General features: G+C 44.5%; 1 protein-coding gene across 2 annotated transcripts in view; it reads right to left on the reverse strand.

The window, feature by feature from the left end:
- Positions 1 to 9,746: 9,746 nt before the first annotated feature.
- BEND7 (BEN domain containing 7) overlaps positions 9,747 to 21,901 on the reverse strand; it is a 211,076-nt gene continuing 198,921 nt past the window's right edge. For both annotated transcript variants that reach the window (XM_073551274.1, XM_073551273.1), the window contains exon 8: positions 9,747 to 11,553. In XM_073551274.1, coding sequence (XP_073407375.1) covers positions 11,495 to 11,553 — 59 coding nt within the window. In that variant the 3' untranslated portion in view covers positions 9,747 to 11,494. The remainder of the gene's footprint in view (positions 11,554 to 21,901) is intronic.

Raw genomic sequence — 21,901 nt, forward strand, 5'->3', positions numbered from 1 at the left:
TGTTCATACTTTGCACACATCTAGTTGCTTCCTGCAGGCACACTCAATCGTGTCTCCTGTGAGCCTGCCACCTGGTTCCAGCAGTCATGGTACTTTATCCCCTTGGGCTTCCCCCTGACACTCCCTGTATAGGGGGTGGTCTTCACTAGGTCAGATCGCTCTAGGTGGGTTGGTGCCATGACCCAGAGGGTCCACTCCAGGAACCATCACAGAGGGCTTTTCCAGCAAAATGTGCGCTGCCCCCTTAAGAGCAGGGGAGCACGTGTGCGCACCAGGTGTGCCACTGGGAGCTGTGACATGCACGCAAACCAAAGTATTAAGCAGGAGCACACTAGGGACACCAATCAGGGGCGCGGCAGCAGTGCTACAGGATGCTTATCCTCATCTTCTCCTATTTGGTTTCTCCTTCCTATCCTTTCCTTGTGTTCTACTGTTATTTTGTGAATATATTTCTATGATTGTAGTTTTCTTCCACCCCTGTATGCCTTCCCTTGTCTGTCTGGTAAGTGTAATTCTATACACTTCAGCCTCACACCTCCATGGGTGGGGGGAGGGAACAGATGTTTAAGATAGGAGCATAGCAAGGTATGTAACCCCGCTGTCTCCACCTTCCTGGGTAATCCAGACTAAAGGGATAGGCTAGGGCACTCCCTAGTTTGAGGGATCATGTAAAGGGTATTTCACACATAGCGAGATCGCTGAAACGTCACAGGTTTTGTGACGCAACAGCGACCTTGACAGTGATCTTGCTACATGTGAAACATAGCGGCGACAGGCCCCACGCTGCGATATTGATGATCGTGCTCGAATGTCCTAGGCCATTTTTTGATCGTTGGTGTCCCGCTGGCCAGCATGCATCACTATGCTTGACGCCATAACGATGAGCGACCTCGTTGGCGACTCAGAAGCACGCCTATCAAGGTCTGAGTAGTCAGAATAGCTGCTGTGCGACAAGGTCCCAACGACCGCCGAGGTCGTTATACGGATCGCCGTATCGTTGCTGCGTCGTTAAGTAGATCTGACTGTTTGACAGCTTACTGGCGACCATGTAGCGACGTACCAGCGATCCTTACCTGGTCGTATCATTGTCGCTGTAGCGTTGCTATGTGTAACGGGATCCTAAGTGTCCACTGTCCTTAGGTGACATTCTATGTAACTATTCTATCTATATTATATTTGAATATAATATTGCTTTATTAGTTTGTAAACTAGATTTAAATTACATAGATATTTACAGTATATAAAAGATGTTTAAAACGCATTGCATACACGTTATACGAATGCTGAGTGAGAAAAATCGCATTGTACAAGCACAACAGTTGTCCTCCCCTTTTCTGGATTAACATTGAAGCAATTTTTTTTACGATTGTGTGACTCCAGCCTTAGATGGACCCAACATGCATATGAAAAACAAAGTTACACCAGCAACGACAAACCCTTAAAAAAACCTCTTTCTAAGAGTTTCTTGTTGCTGCTGAAATTTAGTTTTTTCGTATGCATGTTGGGTTCATCTAAGTCTTGGATGTCCATGCTCTGAAGTTCCTGATCCAAAGAGAGTAAGCATTCTTTTCTCCTGCTCATTAATGGAATACTGGCAGCACAGATTCTAGCCTTGCAGTTTCTCCACATCATTGACCTGAAGCAACCTTTTTCTAAGTTTGCAAAGGGGTTGTGACTTCACAATCCCCTCAGGTGACCAAAACTACTTTTTTGTCTCCTTGTTCCTATTGCGCTTATTGTCTTTCCAGTTTCTCTTGCTCATAAATTACCTGGCTAAGGTACATTACCGTTTATTTGGTGACATCCCTGGCACCTGGCAAACATGCCCCGCCAGATCCCCAGACATGCCTCTGGAATAAGACACAACAATCCCTAACATCAGTGTGAGCAGAACATATTACTAACAAGTTATAGCGTGGACACATATTTTACATGTACCCTTCTGTATTTCAGAGTATATTTAGCTGTACATTAAGTACAATAAACCTCAGAAGTGAGTCATTCATGCTCCTATAACAGGATGGGCCATACCTTTCACCCTTCAGACCTCCTTCTTATTCTTTACTTGGTTGATGAAATACAAACCTATCAGAAAAAAAGTCTCTTCATCAAAGATTTGATTGTATATATAATCCTGTGACAATTACAAATGCAGTACAGTCAACACGATACTGGGAATATATTCAATATTTTAAATAAATACAGCAGATTTGATCCGATCAAACATGAGTGAAGGTTTTTGGCAGCAGCTCTCCATACCACAGCCTCCTGCCTGTGACTACAGAGGTGCGGTTTGGTTCAGTTGCTGGTTCACTGCAGTAGGTCATTGCAATTTATTAAGGATTAGATTTGCGAACAAGTTTTCACAGGCATTATTCTCCAACATTAAATAACATGAGACTGGCTGAAAGAATGATTTACCAGAGTACATTTTACTGCAGTTAACTTTTCATTGTGAATATCTTCCTGGTGTGATGTTTCCATAGAAGCAAAGCTTAACCTTTTAAGTGCAGATTATAAAGGTACCTAATTCAATTAAAATCAGCCTTTCCTACCAGCACTTAATGCAGATTTGTTATTACCGGATTTATACATATGTACAAGTCATGGACCTCACACGAATCCCATTTGCTACTTTCACAGGACGCCACTTATTTTCCTTCTTACCCACATCTTGGAAAGTTCTATATATAATCATAAAGTTTGATAATGCAATGATTTACCATGTCCATCATACTTGGCCTCACTAGAGGTGTGAAGTACTTGTTTTGCACAATACATTTTTTTAATGATACTGGAGTCAGATTTTTAGGGCTAGAATGGGATCTTGGTCACTTGAAAGTCTAAATGGAGTTGTTTACCAAACAGATCGATAAATGTGCTTAAGGCTATGTGCCCACGGTGCGTGTTAAAACGCACACCAAAAACCGGACTCCTTCCCAGAAATCGCGCGTTTTTTTCCGCGCGATTTCACCGCGATTATGATCGCGATTTTTGTGTGCGATATTCAAGCACTTTCCAAGCGATTTGAAGCATCGCTTGGAAAGTGATTGACAGGTTGGTCACACTCGTCAAACATAGTGTTTGACAAGTGTGACCAGGTTTTTACTATTGAGGCCGCCTATGCGGCATCAATAGTAAAAGATAGAATGTTAAAATGCTAAAAAAAAAATAAAAAAATCGGTGTATATTTACCTTCCGGCGTCCCGCGCTGCATTCCCGGGCCACAGCGTTCCCAGTAATGCCTTGTGAGACCTGTGATGACGTAGTCTCGCATTACTATAGCGATCTCGCGAGACCTACGTCATCACAGGAACGTGCCGCAAGGCATTACTGGGAACGCTTAGGCCGGGAATGCAGCGCGGGACGCCGGAAGGTAAATATACCCCGATTTTTTTTATTCTTTCTTTTACAGGGGTATGGTACCCAGGGCCTGGAGGACAGTCTCCTCTCCTCCACACCGTGGGTACCAACCGCACATGAGACTCTTAACTTCCCGCATGGTGGGCATAGCCACATGCGGGAAGTAAGCGGTTCTCATGCATTCCTATGGGTGCGGAATCGCGGCAATTCTTTGCGATTCCGCACAAAAGAATGAGCATGCTGCGATTTTTTCCGCGATGCGATTCCGCCGCGGAAAAAAGCGCAGCATTAGCACAGCATGTGCGGAATGCCATAGGAATGCATGGGGGGCGTTCTGTACACGATTTTAAAACGTTTTTGCGGCAAAAACGCTTAAAAATCGCTACGTGGGCACACAGCCTAAAGGAGTATTCCCATCTCAAAGATCCTATCCCAGTATGTAGTAGGTGTAAAAATATTAGCAAATACCTCTAATTAGAAATGTAGCATAGTTTTTCTGATTTGCTATGTCTCTTTCCTCATATGCAAGCATTCCAGGACTTTATGTATCCATGGACCTTTGGCATCCATCTGTGAACCACTGATATAATGACAGTTAGTTAGCTAGTTGCTAGTGGTCATGACCATGGATACCGAAGGTTCTGCAATTTCAGCACATGATGAAAGAAACATAGTGAATCAGAAAACCTATACTACATTTCTTTAAAAAAAAACAAAAAAAACTTTAAATTTTTATTAACATTTTATCAAATTTTAACAAATAAACATAGATCATAGATCCAGATAAACAGTTACATTTCAAATCAGAAGAGATGAAAAGAAATACATTGATTCAGCAAAAAATCCAGTAATGATAAAATCACAGATTATTGTAGTTATAACTTTATGAATACAGACACAAACACAGGACAGACAAACACAGGACAGACACCACACGAGGGGGAGGGAAAGGGCAAAGCAGAGATTCCGTGACAGGAGGGAACCAAACACACAAGGAATGGCCTATTTAATTCTCTGAGCCCAAAAGTAGTCCCATGGGGCCCAAACAGAGTCAAAACTTTCCAGTCTGGCACTCAGGATCGCTGTCATGTATTCCATCAAGTGCAAAGGCGGGGAGATCTGCTTTCAGTTAAGAGCGATCAGGCTATACTACATTTCTAATGGGTGGTATTTGCAAATATTATTACACATACTACGTATTGAGATAACATCTTGGAGATGGGTATACCCCTTTAAAGAGGACCCATCGCCAGGTCAAAAGAGGTCTGTTTTAGCTCTTAAGTTATTCCCACTGCTCATACGCCATACGGGTTCCTGAAATATGGGACTTTTCATATAGTGCTAATTTTTATGGTCTTTATAAGGGAGGTGGGTCAGATGGTAATAATGCAGAGCTTCCTGATGACACTCCTCCTTGGTAAATGCCAAGAAATTAGCACTAAATAAATATCTCTGGAACTGTATGGTGGATTAAAAAAAAAATAAAAGCAAAAAAACAAAAAAAATACTCAGGAGAACAGGGGGAATAAATAGGTGCAAAAACAAGCAACTTTTGATCTGGTGGCAAGTCATCTTCAAGGCTTCCTTTAGATGTCCGTTTCTTTGTGTTTTTCATGGATAGAATACGCACCCATTAAAGATTTTGGTGCTATTAAGATGTCTAGATTTTTTTTTTGGATTGTTACTTTGATTTTGATTGGAGTCAAGGAAGAAAATTACCCATAAAATTGTATGAGTCTGTGAAAATACGGACAGCATCAGTGTGTAGTCCATGCGCTGTCCGTGATTAACATTGCAAAGTTTATGAGAATCTTTGTAACTTATTGACAAAACAGATAAAAGAATAATTTTGATTTATTGAAAACAGTGTTTCACAAAATGTGTGATGCTTTGGTTCTGTGGACCTTCCTCAGATGCACATAATATCTATGAGGGAAAAGACTGAGTATTTCGGAGCTCTGCTATTCAAAGGCTCCATATAATTCCCTGTACAGATCACCAATAATGCAATAACCAGGATGCAGATTCAATTAAAATTATTTTTATTTTCATTTTCTAATTAACATTAAAGTCTCCCCGTAACCTTATGACACAATACAGTGTTAGACACAATTGTCACAAATGTCCATAATTTTTTTCTTTATAAAAAAAAGCCCAAAAACAAAATCTGAATTTAAAAATATCCATATATATTTACATATTAATAAAGTTGTATATACAAATCAAATTAAAGCATCTCCCTGTATATACGGAATGATCTAAACAAGTAGAATCCTTATGCAGCATTTTGAGAAATACTCTAAACAGTAGTCATTGTTACCTTAAATCAGCCCAATAAAGAAAATCATAGTCAGTCCAACATGGAGACATTTGTCATATATATAGAGAGATATATCACCATTGAGTCTGATGGCTAAGGCCTAACATTAACACTTAGATGCTACATTTAAAGACATTAAATAAAAGTGCAAATTTGGATTTTTATGCACACCAAGTGCGCATGTAAGGCTGGTGAACCTAAGAGGAAAATATAATCACCTCAATAATAAATTATGAAATACTGGAATGCTGACATTTTTTTTCCTAACAAGAAAAATACACTCTAAGGCCGGGATCACACATGCGAGGAATACGGCCAAGTCTCGCATGTTAATACCCGGCACTGCTGCCGGCACTTGGATCGGTGCGTGCGGCCGCATAGCAATACATGAAGCCGCACGCTTCTATCCTGAGTGCTGGCGGCAGTGCGGGGTATTAACATGCGAGACTCAGTCGCATGTGTGATCCCGGCCTTACACTATCATTTTAGATCCAAGATTCTGTGCTGATTAATTCATTAATTTACTTCTATTTAAAGGGAACCTATCATAAAAAAGTAGTTACCTGCAGCCATAGTGTTCATCTGCAAATAAATACCACTTTAAATGTGTGCATCAGTTTAACTGCAAGTTCATCTGCAGGAAGAAAAAAGCTATATTCCCTTTAAACTGCTCACTTACAATTATCGGGCATTACCGGGGTCTGTGAGCAATCAGCGCTCTCTAAACTGCGAGCACCCTGTGGTACTCCGCCTACTCCTTGAGTGACATCGTCCTCAGCGCACATGCTGCAGAGCTGGATGTCAGTCAAGTAGGAGGAGTGATTACAACACTGTCAGTGTAGAGAGCGTTGATTGCTCATAGTCCCCGGTGATGCTCTAAGGATTGAAAAATGAGCACCTACCCGGAGACTATAGCTTCTTTTACAGCCCTGCACATGAATTTCCATCTAGACATCTGCATATGTTTAAAATGGTACTAACCTGCATATTACCACTATGACCGTTTACCAGATACAGTAAAACAAAAACTATTCAGCACAGAATTGTGGACGAATGTAAATGATAGTCTTGTTTAAGGGTGGAGATTTACTTTTGAAAAGACCTTTCATAGTTCTGGATTTGATTAATGTAACTCATGTTACATAAATATTTCTATACTCTTTAGTGTATTCTCTTTTTCGGATTCTCTTTTGGGTCAATGATGCAAAGTGTACAGTGCATTTTATGTACCTAAAACACAACAGTTAAAGCCAGAATTTAGCAAGGTAAAGATTATTAGTTTTTGCTTGGAATGTCTGTACAAACTTGGCAGCATGGCATAAATTCACCTTCAGACTTAGTTATTTTAATTCACCCTTACATATACTCTATATAAAATGTTCATATGCTAAACTTTGCTCATTTTGTTTCTTAATTAAATCCTTTCCATCACATTCAGTGATGCATTAAAGGGAATCCATCAGCAGGTTTTTGCTATGTGATCTGATAGCAGCATGATGTAGGGGGTGAGAGTCAGATTACAGCTGTTTCACTTAAGGTACTGTCACACTTGGCGATGCACCAGCAATCCCGACAACGATATGACGCGGTCAAGATCGCTGGTGCATCGCTAAGTGGTCGCTAGTGAGCTGCCAAACAGGTAGATCTCACCAGCGACATAGCGGCGGTCGCTACTTACCTGTCAGATGAGGCGATGAAGACGTCCTCCCGCCCGCGTCCACGCGTCGCTCATCGCCACAGCAGGAAGCCGACGACGAGAAACGGTCCAGGCCGTTCTCGTGCGATCAGCGATAACCAGTGGGGGGGCCGGTCGGAGGTAAGTATCACACATAGCGATATCGCTGCTGCGTCACAAAAACCAGTGACGTTATAGCGATATTGCTAGCGATATCGCTTAGTGTGACGGGCCCTTTACTAGACTGCATGTAGATGTGTCAATAAAATCAGTGCTTTATCAGCAGGGGATTATCTCTCAAGGACTAGGTGTCTCATGCCTCCTAGTCAACTGCTCTGTGTATCCCTGCCCCCACCAGTGATTAGCAGCTTCCTGTCAATATACAGTGTACACAGAAAGCTGCCAATCAGTGTTGTGGACGAGATTATACACAGCTTTGGATTTCTAGCACTGCTAGTTCAGCAGCAGAAAAAGTGTCACATCACTGGAATCAGGGTCTCGGCTCCTACACCGTGATGCTCTCAGATTACATAGCAAAAACCTGCTGACAGGTTCCCTTTAATAATTTTGCAAGTTGCTATTTAGATTAGTAGGCATTGTGCTGATTGACAACACTGACTGCTTTGTCCTGCATTGCACTACACTCTGCTGCATTGCATTCTGATAGATGAAAAGCCAGATTCATTAGGACTAACACGGTGTCCACCAGCAGTCTTAGCAATCAGGACTGCTGGAGCGAGATGCACCGAATTTATTAAAAGGCACATGCCACTTAATGAATTAGGTACATCTTCAAACTGTCATGAACCACTGTAATGTTACTCCTGTCAGGGAGTAAATTTCTGGCAAAATTTACACCTTTAAAGTGCCTACATTTTTATGAACTAGTTGTGCAGGATAAGTCATGTCCGTCTGCCAAATTTGGGTGAAGCTGGACAAGACTGATGGAAAAACTTCAGAAGCGGTAACATTTTTGTGCAATTGTGAGTTGCACAAAGATTTTGCAACGTTTGAAGGAAAATAATCAAAAACATCTACATGAATTGGGGTCAAAGATTTCACTACATCAGAGTTATATACAGTGCTGGATATAAAAACGATGATAACTGCACAGCAGGACAATGTGCTCTGTCCTTACTCCGCGCTAGCATGGTCGACTGAGGGGTGTGAGGGTTTATTTAAGAGGCTCAGGATATATGTCTTGATCAGTACAAGATATCTACAGAAACAATTTGGTGCAGTCACTCTTCATTACATGACAATCACGTTTATTTCTATAAAGTATACTCTGAATTAGAAAATAAAACATACTAGAGGAATAATGAAAGAAAAAGATTGTATTAATAGAAAGGCAAGAACATTAATCCAAACAGCAGCATTAAATGAAAATTGAGATGACACTAGACAAAGCTCAGTTTCACTCACAGACTGACCCAAATCTGCTTGCTCAAGTGCCCAACTCCTCTTCCTCCTCATTCTCCTATCTTTGTAAGGGCCCCGTCACACATAGCGACTCACCAGCGAACCCAACAACGATATCAATTTGTCAGGATCGCTGGTCAGTCTCTACATGATCGCTGGTGAGCTGTCAGACAGACATCTTCATCAGTAATCAGCACCAGCGACGCCCAGCGCGTGGCGTCGCTGTGTACTTAGTTACCAGCGCGTTGATGCAGGGAGCTGGTAACTAAGGTACACATAGGGTTTCTAAGGGACGTGCGACACTTAGATACCCGATGTGTACCTTAGTTACCAGCTCCCTGCATCAGCGCGCTGGTAAATAAGGTACACATTGGGTTTCTAAGCACAGCTCCGTGCTTAGAAACCCTGCGTTTACCTTAGTTACCAGCTGATCGCTGGTCTCCCACCTGTCACACGCAGCGATGCGTGCTGGCCAGCGGGAGACCAGCGACCAAAAAAATGTCCAGGGCTTTCCTACAGCGATAACGGCAGGGGGCCGGTCGCTGATCGCTGTCACACACAGCGATCTCGCTGGTGAGATCGCTGTTGCGTCACAAAAATTGTGACTCAGCAGCGATCTCACTAGCGAGACCGCTATGTGTGACGGGGTCCTAAGTCCAAGAACTGGGAAACTCCCACATAAACTCAAACAGCTGGAAATCACGCCTTATATCCCGTATCATATGCAGGTGACATTGTTGTTCCTTTGGTGCCTGACAAAGCAGACAGTGCTCCAGATTACCGGTCCAGTACCCAGAACTCACATTTAGGCTGGGATCACACATGCGAGAAACTCGCACGAGTCTCACATCTTAATACCCGGCACTGCCGCTGGCACTTGGGACAGCAGCGCTCAGCCGCATAGAAATACATGCAGCCGCACACTCCGGTCCTGAGTGCTGGCGGCAGCGCCGGATTTTAAGATGTGAGACTCGTGCGAGTTTCTTGCAAGTCTGACCTCGGCCTTAGAGAACTACTATCTTGCTTAAACTTAAAGGCAATGCCAGAAGAATGTCACAGACAGGTACCTGTATATTTCTAGACACATGGATAAAAAAAAATATATCCTCTTAATAAATCTACAGTTAAAAGATGACATTAATCACACCCGGCTTCACATTTTAATAGGAGTAATTCTACTGTATGTGCACATGGAAATACACTCTACATTATGGATGTAACAGTCGAAGCACATATCAGTTTATCAAGGAGTGAACGTGCGAAGAATGACCCTCTGTTATAAGACAAAAATTACTGAAATAAACCAGTGAAGAAAACAAAGGTGCTAATATGTGACCATATAATGTCATCGAGTACTTGGAACCTAAGGAGTAGCGTGTGGTGAGGGTTCTCCAACTCACTGAATTTTTTCTTCTCCCCACTCATTTAAAGGATTACATTTTCTAACCTAGCGGTGTGCTGGGTTCTAAAATTGCCTTTCCTTTTTTTTTTTGCATTAAAAGTGCTGAACGTTTTAATTTACGGTACATTATGGAAAATGTGTCCCATCTTAGTGGTCTTGTAGTATGGATGTGATGGTATACACTAGCAGGCCTATGCCGCTCTGTCTATGAAGGCATTCAAAACAGTCAACTATAAAAGATTGCGTAACTGAGTGGAAAGGATAGAAAGCTCCATTAACTTCACAGCTAAACCCAGTAAGATCAATTGTGAAAACTGCACTGTGCCTGGCGAAATAAATCTAATTATGGTGGCTTTTTTGTTGCAACTCACTAGTGACCTGGCCTTTATAACATTCAATGTGCGCCTTCCATGCAACCTGTCTGCGATTTATCTGGGTTTTTAACAACCAGGATTCCAGGTAAATGAATGTATGCACTTTTGATAAGTTTCCTAAACCTTCCACTTATCAATAGCTGAAGAAAAAATAACTTTAAAACTGAAGACAATCTTCATTTAACATAAAACTCACAAACAAGAAGAATGTTCCTTTGTTCCATTACTATGTCTTTCTACTCACTTGGAATATGAACTGAGTATCATAAACCATATCCTTCACAAAGTAACCTGTAAACATGCAGCACATGAAATGTATACATGTATCTAGTAGGCCATAAAATCACTTTATATGTTCACTTGATTACACAAAATGGGAGATTCCTTCCTACTTTATACGTGTATTCTCGGGCAAAGTGTCATATTATGGGTCAGAATGTATTCTCCCCTTTCTTGGCTGCAATGAATGCAGTAATTAGCTTCAGGTAAGAAATCTTTTGTCAATTTTATAGCAGAGCAAATCTTCCTGCTTTGAAGATTAATTAAGTACTGTCTTATGCCTAATGCAAATGACTGCTACATTTTCAATAAAAAAAGAAACGTGTTGGAAAAGTCTAGTAAGCTTGGTAAAAATCCCTAATGTAAAGCATAGACAGCAGACTCCATGTCATCCATCACATCAAGACGTGACAGTAAGAGTGCAATGCCAGTACACCACATAAACAGCAACAATCTTCAGAGAAGACCTTTGTACCAAAAGCATACCAGCTGCGAACAAGCCGGAGGGGATGCTCTACAAAGCCACACTGTCAACCCTGTTGTCATTAACGTCCTGACAGATATTAAAAATAGACGTTTTGCTTGTAAAGATGTCCTAAAGATTAGGAACAGGGTTCACTTGGAAGCGCCTTCTGGACAGATATCTTAGACACTTATGCTCAGAATCCTGCTTTAGTATGAAGCCACAATTCATCATCGGTAGCCTGAAGAGAGTTTCCTAACAAAAAAAATAGAGTAAAAAGCTTAATTAGTGATTGACAAGGGAAGAGAAAGACACTGTATTGACCTTAAATAAAGATGTTTCCCCGTCTGTCAGATATATTCACCAACCCTTCCCATGATGTCCTATAAATTAACATACCGTATCATATACTAGGTGAATACATTTTTCCAGAATGAATTAACATCATGAGAACATACACACAGTGGTGGATTATAATGAGGTCAATCTGGGCGGTAGCCCAGGGCCCAGTGGTATGGGGGGGCCCACCAGCCCAGGATCAATTGCCCAATTATAATCCGCCACTGGTCTGGACTCTGGAGCTGTCCGTCCAGCTGTGGCGGTTGTTCGGGTCCCTCCTCTGTCCCGGCTGCCCCCTCCTCTCAGCTGCTCCATACAGTCGGCTCCTCCGCTCCCGACGCCTGTGTTGCCTCCTCCCCCTCTCGCTCTCTCCCTCCTCCAGCATCGGCTGCCATCCTCCTCTCTCCCTCCATCTCTGTCCAGCTCCCCACTCTCAGCCCCACCGGACCGGGACCTCAATGACCACACCATGATGACAGGCAGGGGCGCAGGTTGTTATCTTCTGTATTAGCACAGGACCTGTGATGAGGTCACAGGAGGGGAGGAGTCAGGGGTCACATGATCAGGGACCTCGTGTGCAGAACTCTGTTGTGCTGATCGTCATCATGGTGCTGGATGAGGGAAGTTTCTGTGTGAGGTCAGGAGAGGTTTACAGTGTGGATGTAGCAGAGCTGTGTGTGTACAGTTTTGGACGTAGCAGAGCCGTGTGTGTAGGAGGTGTACGGAGAGGAGCTGCATGTGTACAAGGTGTACGGAGAGGAGTCGCATGTATACGAGGTGTACGGAGAGGAGCCGCATGTGTACGAGGTGTACGAAGGGGAGCTGCGTGTGTACAAAGTGTACGGAGAGGAGCCGCGTGTGTTTACGTGGTGTACGGAGGGGAGCTGCGTGTGTACAAGGTGTACGGAGAGGAGCGCTTGTGTACAAGGTGTACGGAGTGGAGCCGTGCATGTATGAGGTGTATGGAGTGGAGCCACGTGTGTACAAGGTGTATGGAGCGGAGCCGTGCATTTACGAGGTGTACGGAGTGGAGTCACGTGTGTACGGAGCGGAGCCACGTGTGTACAAGGTGTACCGAACAAGTACAAGGTGTACGGAGAGGAGCCGTGTGTGTACGAGGTGTATGGAGAGGAGCCGCGTGTGTACGAGGTGTACGGAGCTGATATGTGCGTGTATTTTGGCATGGGGGGCCCCCATTTGAAAGTTTGCACCGGGGGCCCATAACTTTGTAGTTACGCCACTGATTGACAGGCATTGCTGCTGCCTTCTTCTCCAATGCCTGCCGCTTCGGAGGCTGTGGACTCCACTTTACCACCCTGGCCGAGCTGATTGAGCACATCGAAGACAACCATATCGGTGAGTACCCCTGGTCAGTGCAACCCCCAGGTCGGGTGCACACCTCTCACCCTCTGACCAGTGCAGGATGCAGGGGCTGCACTGGTGCATTGCTCCGGACACGTTCGGGCTCCCAGGGCTGCAGACAGCTGCCCATTAGGTTGGCAGCTCTGTGCCGGGCACCCCGAAGAGTGTGCATGCAGGACCCCGAAGAGTGTGCATGCAGGAGGTATGGAGAGAGCAGTGGCAGCCGTGGCCATGCAGCACATGCAATCACCTAGGCACCGCTGGACACCCTGTCTGCGGTTTACAGATGCTGCGGCTACCCCTGGGCCCCTGCAATTGGTGGCAGCCATTAGCCTCGCTGTGTCCTGTCAGCTGTGGCAGAAAGTCAGCTGGAGTGTACAAAGTATAATGGATGTCCTATGTCCCCCCATGTAACCCCCGGCACATAACAGCAGGACCATGGGTGCAGGCAGTTACCAGGAGGAGCTATGAGAGGGGAAGAGGCAGTGAGCAGGCGGGGAGTGGCTGCCTAATGTTTCTTTAGGCTGTTTGCACCCATCTGAAATTCCCGCGTATTTTATGCGTTTTTGACGCATTTTTTCGCCGCGAAAACTAAACGCATAAAATAAGCAAGCCATTGTATTCAATGGCATTCTGCACATGCTGTGCTAATGCTGCATATTTTTCCGTTGCTGCATCGCGGAAAAATACCCAGCAGGCTCATTCTTTTTGCAAAAAATGTGCGGATGGTACCCAGGGTCTGGAGGAGAGGAGACTGTCCTCCAGACTCTGGGTACCATATCCCTGGTAAAAAAAAAAAAAAGAATTAAAATAAAAAATCGTTGATATTCTCACCTTCCGGCGTCCCCAGGCCTCAGTGATGCTCCCGGCAGCTCCCATTCCCAGTGATGCCTTGCGCGACAATGACCTGTGATGACGTAGTGGTCTCGCATGATGCTACGTCATCAGAGATCATTGTAGCGCAAGGCATCACTGGGAACGGGAGCTGCCGGGAGCATCGCGATGATCGGGAACGCTGCGGGGGACGCCGGAAGGTGAGGATATCACGATTTATTTTTTTTTAATTATTATTTTTAACATTATATATCACTACTGATGCCGCATAGGCAGCCTCAACAGTAAAAATGTTGATCACACTTGTCAAATACTATGTTTGACGAATGTGACCAACCTGTCAATCAGCATGCAATTTTTTTGCGTATTTCCCGCGGCAGGGAGTTGCGGAATTGCCGCAGAAAATTCGGCGAAAAATCCGCACGTGTACGCATAGCCTAACTCTCTCCTTGTTTCCTGGTCTAGTTTTGTGTGATCGAGCAGCAGCGCAGAGATGACAGCGAGCGGCGGCCAGGACTAGCTGTCATACATGTCCTCTCCGCAGCCGGAAATCATCATCACAAGCTCAGTAACACAGCAAATCTCTTCCTGCTGCCAAACTCTCTGCTCCCTGAAATCTCTGCTGCTCCCAGACTGGCAAAGAGAGGGGCACCCAGGCATGCAGGAGGGATCCCCGCCTCTGTGTGGAGTGCAAGACCAGGGCTGTGCAGAGGGATCCAGTGCACAGCAGGATGAGTCAGTCCTTGGGGCCGACCGGCCTGCCGGGGGTGCAGGTAAGACTTGGCTGCTCCGTGCTGCTCAGGGGGGCGGTAGCCGCAAGTTCACTCACTTCAGGCTGGGATAATTCTTGCGATACTACTCTTCTAGGGTGTATCTCAGCCGAGTTATGGAGGTACCTCAGTGTGGAATAGCATTATACAGGGAGTCCAGTCATCTCCATAGTGGGTGGTGGGGAGGTCCTGGGGTCAGTAGTAGCCGGTGACACTGAGGGGTCGTAATATTGTTACATTGTAGCCAGGATTTAACCCTTTCTCTGGGAAGGTGTCCATACACAGCCGGCGGTAACCAATCATCATAGTGGAAGTAGTCTGTTTCCATCAACTTTGTTATATGTGGGCAGTGGGCACCTCTAGTAAGGCGGGCACGAGATGGCGGGTCTTGTCACCTCTGCCTCACACATAAGTTACTATGAGGTGTACTTTATTCCTGCCACATTTATTTCTTGGCCTACTGAGAGAAATGTTTTGACCAGTTGAAAGTTATGCAACCAGAGGATTGTGCATGTGTGCGCTGCCCACATGTAGTAATATGTATGTGTGTGTATATATATATATATATATATATATATATATATATATATATATATATATATATATATATACAGTGGGGAAAAAAAGTACTTAGTCAGTCAGCAATAGTGCAAGTTCCACCACTTAAAAAGATGAGAGGCGTCTGTAATTTACATCATAGGTAGACCTCAACTATGGGAGACAAACTGAGAAAAAAAAATCCATAAAATCACATTGTCTGTTTTTTTTTCATTTTATTTGCATATTATGGTGGAAAATAAGTATTTGGTCAGAAACAAAATTTCATCTCAATACTTTGTGATATATCCTTTGTTGGCAATGACAGAGGTCAAACGTTTTCTGTAAGTCTTCACAAGGTTGCCACACACTGTTGTTGGTATGTTGGCCCATTCCTCCATGCAGATCTCCTCTAGAGCAGTGATGTTTTTGGCTTTTCGCTTGGCAACACGGACTTTCAACTCCCTCCAAAGGTTTTCTATAGGGTTGAGATCTGGAGACTGGCTAGGCCACTCCAGGACCTTGAAATGCTTCTTACGAAGCCACTCCTTCGTTGCCCTGGCGGTGTGCTTTGGATCATTGTCATGTTGAAAGACCCAGCCACGTTTCATCTTCAATGCCCTTGCTGATGGAAGGAGGTTTGCACTCAAAATCTCACGATACATGGCCCCATTCATTCTTTCATGTACCTGGATCAGTCGTCCTGGCCCCTTTGCAGTGAAACAGCCCCAAAGCATGATGTTTCCACCACCATGCTTTACAGTAGGTATGGTGTTTGATGGATGCAACTCAGTATTCTTTTTCCTCCAAACATGACAAGTTGTGTTTCTACCAAACAGTTCCAGTTTGGTTTCATCAGACCATAGGACATTCTCCCAAAACTCCTCTGGATCATCCAAATGCTCTCTAGCAAACTTCAGACGGGCCCGGACATGTACAGGCTTAAGCAGTGGGACACGTCTGGCACTGCAGGATCTGAGTCCATGGTGGTGTAGTGTGTTACTTATGGTAGGCCTTGTTACATTGGTCCCAGCTCTCTGCAGTTCATTCACTAGGTCCCCCCGCGTGGTTCTGGGATTTTTGCTCACCGTTCTTGTGATCATTCTGACCCCACGGGGTGGGATTTTGCGTGGAGCACCAGATCGAGGGAGATTATCAGTGGTCTTGTATGTCTTCCATTTTCTAATTATTGCTCCCACAGTTGATTTCTTCACTCCAAGCTGGTTGGCTATTGCAGATTCAGTCTTCCCAGCCTGGTGCAGGGCTACAATTTTGTTTCTGGTGTCCTTTGACAGCTCTTTGGTCTTCACCATAGTGGAGTTTGGAGTCAGACTGTTTGAGGGTGTGCACAGGTGTCTTTTTATACTGATAACAAGTTTAAACAGGTGCCATTACTACAGGTAATGAGTGGAGGAAAGAGGAGACTCTTAAAGAAGAAGTTACAGGTCTGTGAGAGCCAGAAATCTTAATTGCTTGTTTCTGACCAAATACTTATTTTCCACCATAATATGCAAATAAAATGAAAAAAAAACAGACAATGTGATTTTCTGGATTTTTTTTTCTCAGTTTGTCTCCCATAGTTGAGGTCTACCTATGATGTAAATTACAGACGCCTCTCATCTTTTTAAGTGGTGGAACTTGCACTATTGCTGACTGACTAAATACTTTTTTTCCCCACTGTATATATAAATAATGTGAGAATCATATGGGAATAGTGGATGAGGGCAGGTAAATCTCGCCCAGATACCTTTCCTATGTGGCCTAGTCTGGTCAGTGTCTCACCTGGTGACTAATGAATAATGGGAGGCGGATATAAAAGTATGCCAGGTGGTTGTGTGAGTGTCTCAGCCTGGGAACACAGAAGTCTGTCTGTGTGAGAGACACCTGTGAGTGAAAGCAGTGCCCACTGCAACTGTGGTTTGGCTGGACGGGAGAAGCCCGCCAGTTGGTAGTTAGGTTGTACCTTGTTTAGTTAGTGCCGGACAGGCAAGGATTTGTTTTATGTTTTTTTTCTTTATGCATTGCTTTCACCTTTAATAAACCTGACCCAGTGTCAATTATACCCGGACCCCGGCTGTGCGCCTGAGTTTCATGCTGAACGCACGTGACCTTTGACCCCAGCAAAGGCGATCCCGGAGTGTTTTATCACATTGTGGTGGAGAACGTGGGCATCACGTTGGAAGCATGAGCATGAAAGCGCTGGTACAGTCCACCGCCGTCCAGCAAGAAGCTAATCGGGTGATGATGGCCCAGCTGAAGGAGTTGGTGGACATGACAGCTACCGATCGTTCGCTTCTCCAGCAGGTGGCACAGCGCCTGGCAAGCTTACATGAGGTTAACCTGGAAGCCGAGTTGAGAGTGATTCACGAGAGTCTGTTCTGGCAGAAGATGACGACCGAAGATGACGTCGAGGCATACCTGACCACGTTTGAACAGACGGCAGTGCGAGAAAAATGGCCGAAGGCACGATGGGCCGGCCTGATTGCCCCGTTTCTTTCCGGTGAGGCCCAAAAGGCTTATTATGACTTAGAACCTGAAGCCACACAGGACTTTGACAAACTGAAAGCCGAGATCTTGGCCCGGCTGGGAGTGACGACCGCTGTCCGTGCACAGAGAGTGCAACAATGGACTTATCAGCCGGATAAACCTTCACGGTCACAGATGTTCGACCTGATCCACGTGACGAAGAAGTGGCTACAACCCACTTAAGATTATCTTGGTCTGGAGGAGGAGGAGCGCCGAGAGATGGCTGCTCTGGCATGAGGCTCCTGAGTTTTTTAGTTTTTTACCCCGTTTAATTGTTAATTCTCCCTTTGGTTCACTCACCATTGCGTAGCTACAGGATTCGGCAGAGCTGGGAGTAGTGTGGAGACTGCGACCAGCTGGGACCGGTGTCTTTCTGTCCTCGTGGAGCTCCGTGCCTGGTTTCAGCTGGGAGAGAGTGAAGCTGCTGGCTACCTGCCTTGTACCCATTTCCAGCATGCAGATGATCCCGGGATAGGAAAGCTGGTGGAGTGTGCAGTGCTGGAGATGTTCTGGAGATCTTGTGATCCAGGTGGAGCTGAAAGGGTGAGCTGGGCAGGTTTGGACTGACTGTTGGCATGTCCCCTGATGTCCCTGTCTTGTTGCACCCATGCCCTCCCCCCCAGAAGTGCTGGGAGCACCCTTTATGGAAAGTTGTACATTTAACTCTGCTAAGCTGTGACTGTTCAGTCTTTATAGCTACAAGCTGAGTGTAGTCATGGCCACTGCACTCTGTAAACCTACTCTTATGATTTCAAGGGACGATTTATTATTCTGGAATCATCCACAATTTCTCATGGACTCCCCTTCTTGGAGCATGATTGCTAATTCAACAATTGAGTACATAAAATCCATTACTTCTGTGAAACCTGTGGAGGTGTACTGCAAGAGAGGTAGGAGTGGAGGAGTCCTGGCACGCCTTCGGAGGAGAGGGTTCAGAACAGCTCTTCCTTCACTCCACTTGGCTAATGTCCGTTCCTTATCTAACAAAATGGAGGAACTGAACTTACTTTGTAACATGAGATCTGATATGGCCAATTCAGCTGCTCTTTGTTTTACTGAGACCTGGTTGAATGACACCATCCCTGATTGTAGTCTGGATCTACCTGGTTTTGTTATCTACAGAGCTGACCGTGATTGTGTAGCTTCAGGTAAACAAAGGGGGGGTGGGGTATGTCTCTACATCAACACTAGCTGGTGCTGTGATGTTAACATACTGGGAAAAGGTTGCTCTCCAGATCTAGAGTACCTTGCACTCAATTGTAGACCATTTTACGCTCCAAGAGAGTTTTCATCTATGGTTCTGGTTGCAGTATATATTCCCCCTCAAGCATCTGTTAAAGCTGCTATTGGTGAATTAGCTTGCAAAATATCAGAATGGGAGAAAGGATCTCCTGAAGCATTTGTGATCGTAATGGGGGACTTTAACAAAGGAAAACTCAACCTGGATTTCCCCAAATTTACTCAACATATAAACTGCTTCACGAGAGAGAACAATACGCTTGATCACTGCTATACTGTCTTAAAAGGGGCCTACAGGGCAGTGAGGAGAGCAGCAGTGGGCTTTTCAGATCATTGTCTAATTCATTTAATTCCAGCCTACAGGCAAAGGTTGAAAACATCCAAAACTACAGTTTATACAAAGAAGACATGGTCTGAGGAGGCAAAATTGCAACTGCAAGCATGCTTTGAATGCACGGACTGGGAGGTATTCCAGGAAACATGCTCGGGTCTGGATGAATGGGTTGATGCAGTGTCCTCATATATCCGTTTTTGTGAAGACACGTTTATTCCATCCAAATCTGTCCACTTTCGGGGAAACAACAAGTCGTGGTTTACAAATAAAGTCAGGTTGATCCGTAAGAGAAAAGAGGAGGCTTATAAAGCAGGCGATATTACTGAATTCAAGAAACTTAGGAACTCGCTATCTAAAGAGATCAAGTTAGCCAAACACGAGTATGCAAAGATTCTGGAGGAAAGGTTCTCATCAAAAGATACTAGATCTGCATGGAGAGGATTAAGAGAGGTCACCAATTATAAAAGCCACCCCACTATAGTGAACCCCAGCAGAAGTCTGGCAGCAGAGTTAAATGAATTCTACTGCAGATTTGAGGCAAGCTCTACACACAGTGGCTATTCATCTCTAAGCTCCTCAGTCTGTTCATATAAAGATCATTCATTGTGCAACACCCAAGTAGTGATCTCCGAGGCAGAGGTGATACGCATCCTGAAGGGACTTAAGGTCAAAAAGGCACCTGGCCCTGATGTTGTATCTCCAATGTGTCTGAAAGTATGTGCTACCCAGCTTGCCCCTATACTGACAAATATATACAATGTGTCACTGAAAGAGTGTGTTGTACCTCAGTGTTGGAAAAATTCCACAATTATCCCTGTCCCCAAGAAAGTGGGATCCTCTGAGTTGAACGACTATAGACCAGTAGCACTCACATCTGTAGCTATGAAAGTCTTCGAAAGAATTATGATGTCCCACCTGATAAAATTCACGCAGAAGCTATGGGACCCGCTTGAGTTTGCCTATAAGGAGAATCGTTCGGCAAACGACACTGTCAATCTGGCACTGAAGTACATTTTGGATCATACAGATGAACGGCACTCATATGTCCGGATTCTTTTCATGGACTTTAGCTCAGCGTTCAATACCATTGATCCGAATTTACTTCATAAGAAAATGGTAGCTCTTGGAGTCCCTCTCAACTTATGCTTGTGGATTTATAACTTCCTGACAGCCAGGATACAGAGTGTAAAAGTTGGACTATTCACTTCGGACACCTTGGTCACAAACATCGGGGCACCTCAGGGGTGTGTTTTGTCCCCGTTACTGTTTTCTCTCTATACGAATGATTGCATCTCTTCAGCAGACTCAGTAAAAATCTTGAAATTTGCCGATGATATGACACTGATTGGTCTCATCAGGGGAAATGCTGAAGACTTGTATCGGAGTGAGGTGGAAAGAATATGTGACTGGTGTAAAGCCAATAATCTTGTACTCAACACTAAAAAAACTGCTGAGATGGTTGTGGATTTTAGGAAAGATCAACATGAGATACTTCCAATCTACATCCATGACGAAGTGGTTCTTAGGGTCACAGAGACCAAATTCCTTGGTGTTATCATCTCTCATGATCTTAAATGGGGGAAAAACGTGGATGCTGTTATAAGAAAAGCACAACAGAGGATGTTCTTCCTGCGTCAGCTGAAAAGATATGGTTTGTCTAAGAATCTGCTGATCTTATTCTTTAATGCTGTCATCAGATCTGTGATTTGTTCCTCTCTGATAGTCTGGTATGGGGGAGCCACTGCGCATGACAAACTCCGCTTACAAAGGACTTTCAGAACAGCAGAGAGAATTATAGGCTCCCCCCTGCCTAAAATCCAGGATCTTTATGATAAGAGTATTCGATCCCACGCATTGAAAATTTCATCCGATCCCTCTCACCCGGGACACTCCTCATTCCAACTACTCCCTTCAGGACGTCGCTTCAGAGTCCCCAAATGCAGTACCAACCGCCATATGAACAGCTTCTATCCACTCTCTGTTCAACAATTAAATCGTCATGTGTAGACTATATACTGTATCTGTCTTGTTAGATGTTACTTGTTGTATCTGTTGTTATATATTATGTTGCCTCTTTGCCACAAAGAATTCCTTGTATATATGTAATATGTACTTGGCGATAATAAATTTGATTTGATTGATTTGATTTGAACCCGAGGTGTTGACAGCGCCAGAGATAATCCAGAGAGTCGTCATGGACAAGTACCTGAGAGCTCTACCACCAGCCCTGAGGAAGTAGGTAAGCCATGGAAATCCTACGACGGCAGATCAACTGGTGGATCTGGTTGAACGTTACTCCGTGGCGGAAGGACTCCGAGATGACGCTACCCCACCTTGTTCTTCATCATCTCCACGTGGAACCGGTAAGACTGTTCCAGGGAGTAGGGGAGAAGGAAAAATCCCTAAGACAGTGGGGGAGGAAAACGGGACTGCCCGCACTGCGAGGCCGAGAGTAATAACTATGGTCTAAGCAAGGGGCCCGTTAGGTGTTTCCGCTGCCAAGAGATGGGTCACATTGCTGCGAACTGTTCGGTCACTACTGAACCCATGCAGTGCGACGTCACAGACTCTAAAAACCGCATGTCTATAGTTGCACAGGTAGTGAGTGTGAATGCCGGTCAAAAGGATGTGGAAAAACACTTGTGTGATTTAACTATTGATG

This window comes from Dendrobates tinctorius, unplaced genomic scaffold (assembly GCF_039654945.1).
Source record: "Dendrobates tinctorius isolate UK_male_01 unplaced genomic scaffold, ASM3965494v1 ptg000174l, whole genome shotgun sequence".
In the NCBI taxonomy this organism is placed as follows: domain Eukaryota; kingdom Metazoa; phylum Chordata; class Amphibia; order Anura; family Dendrobatidae; genus Dendrobates; species Dendrobates tinctorius.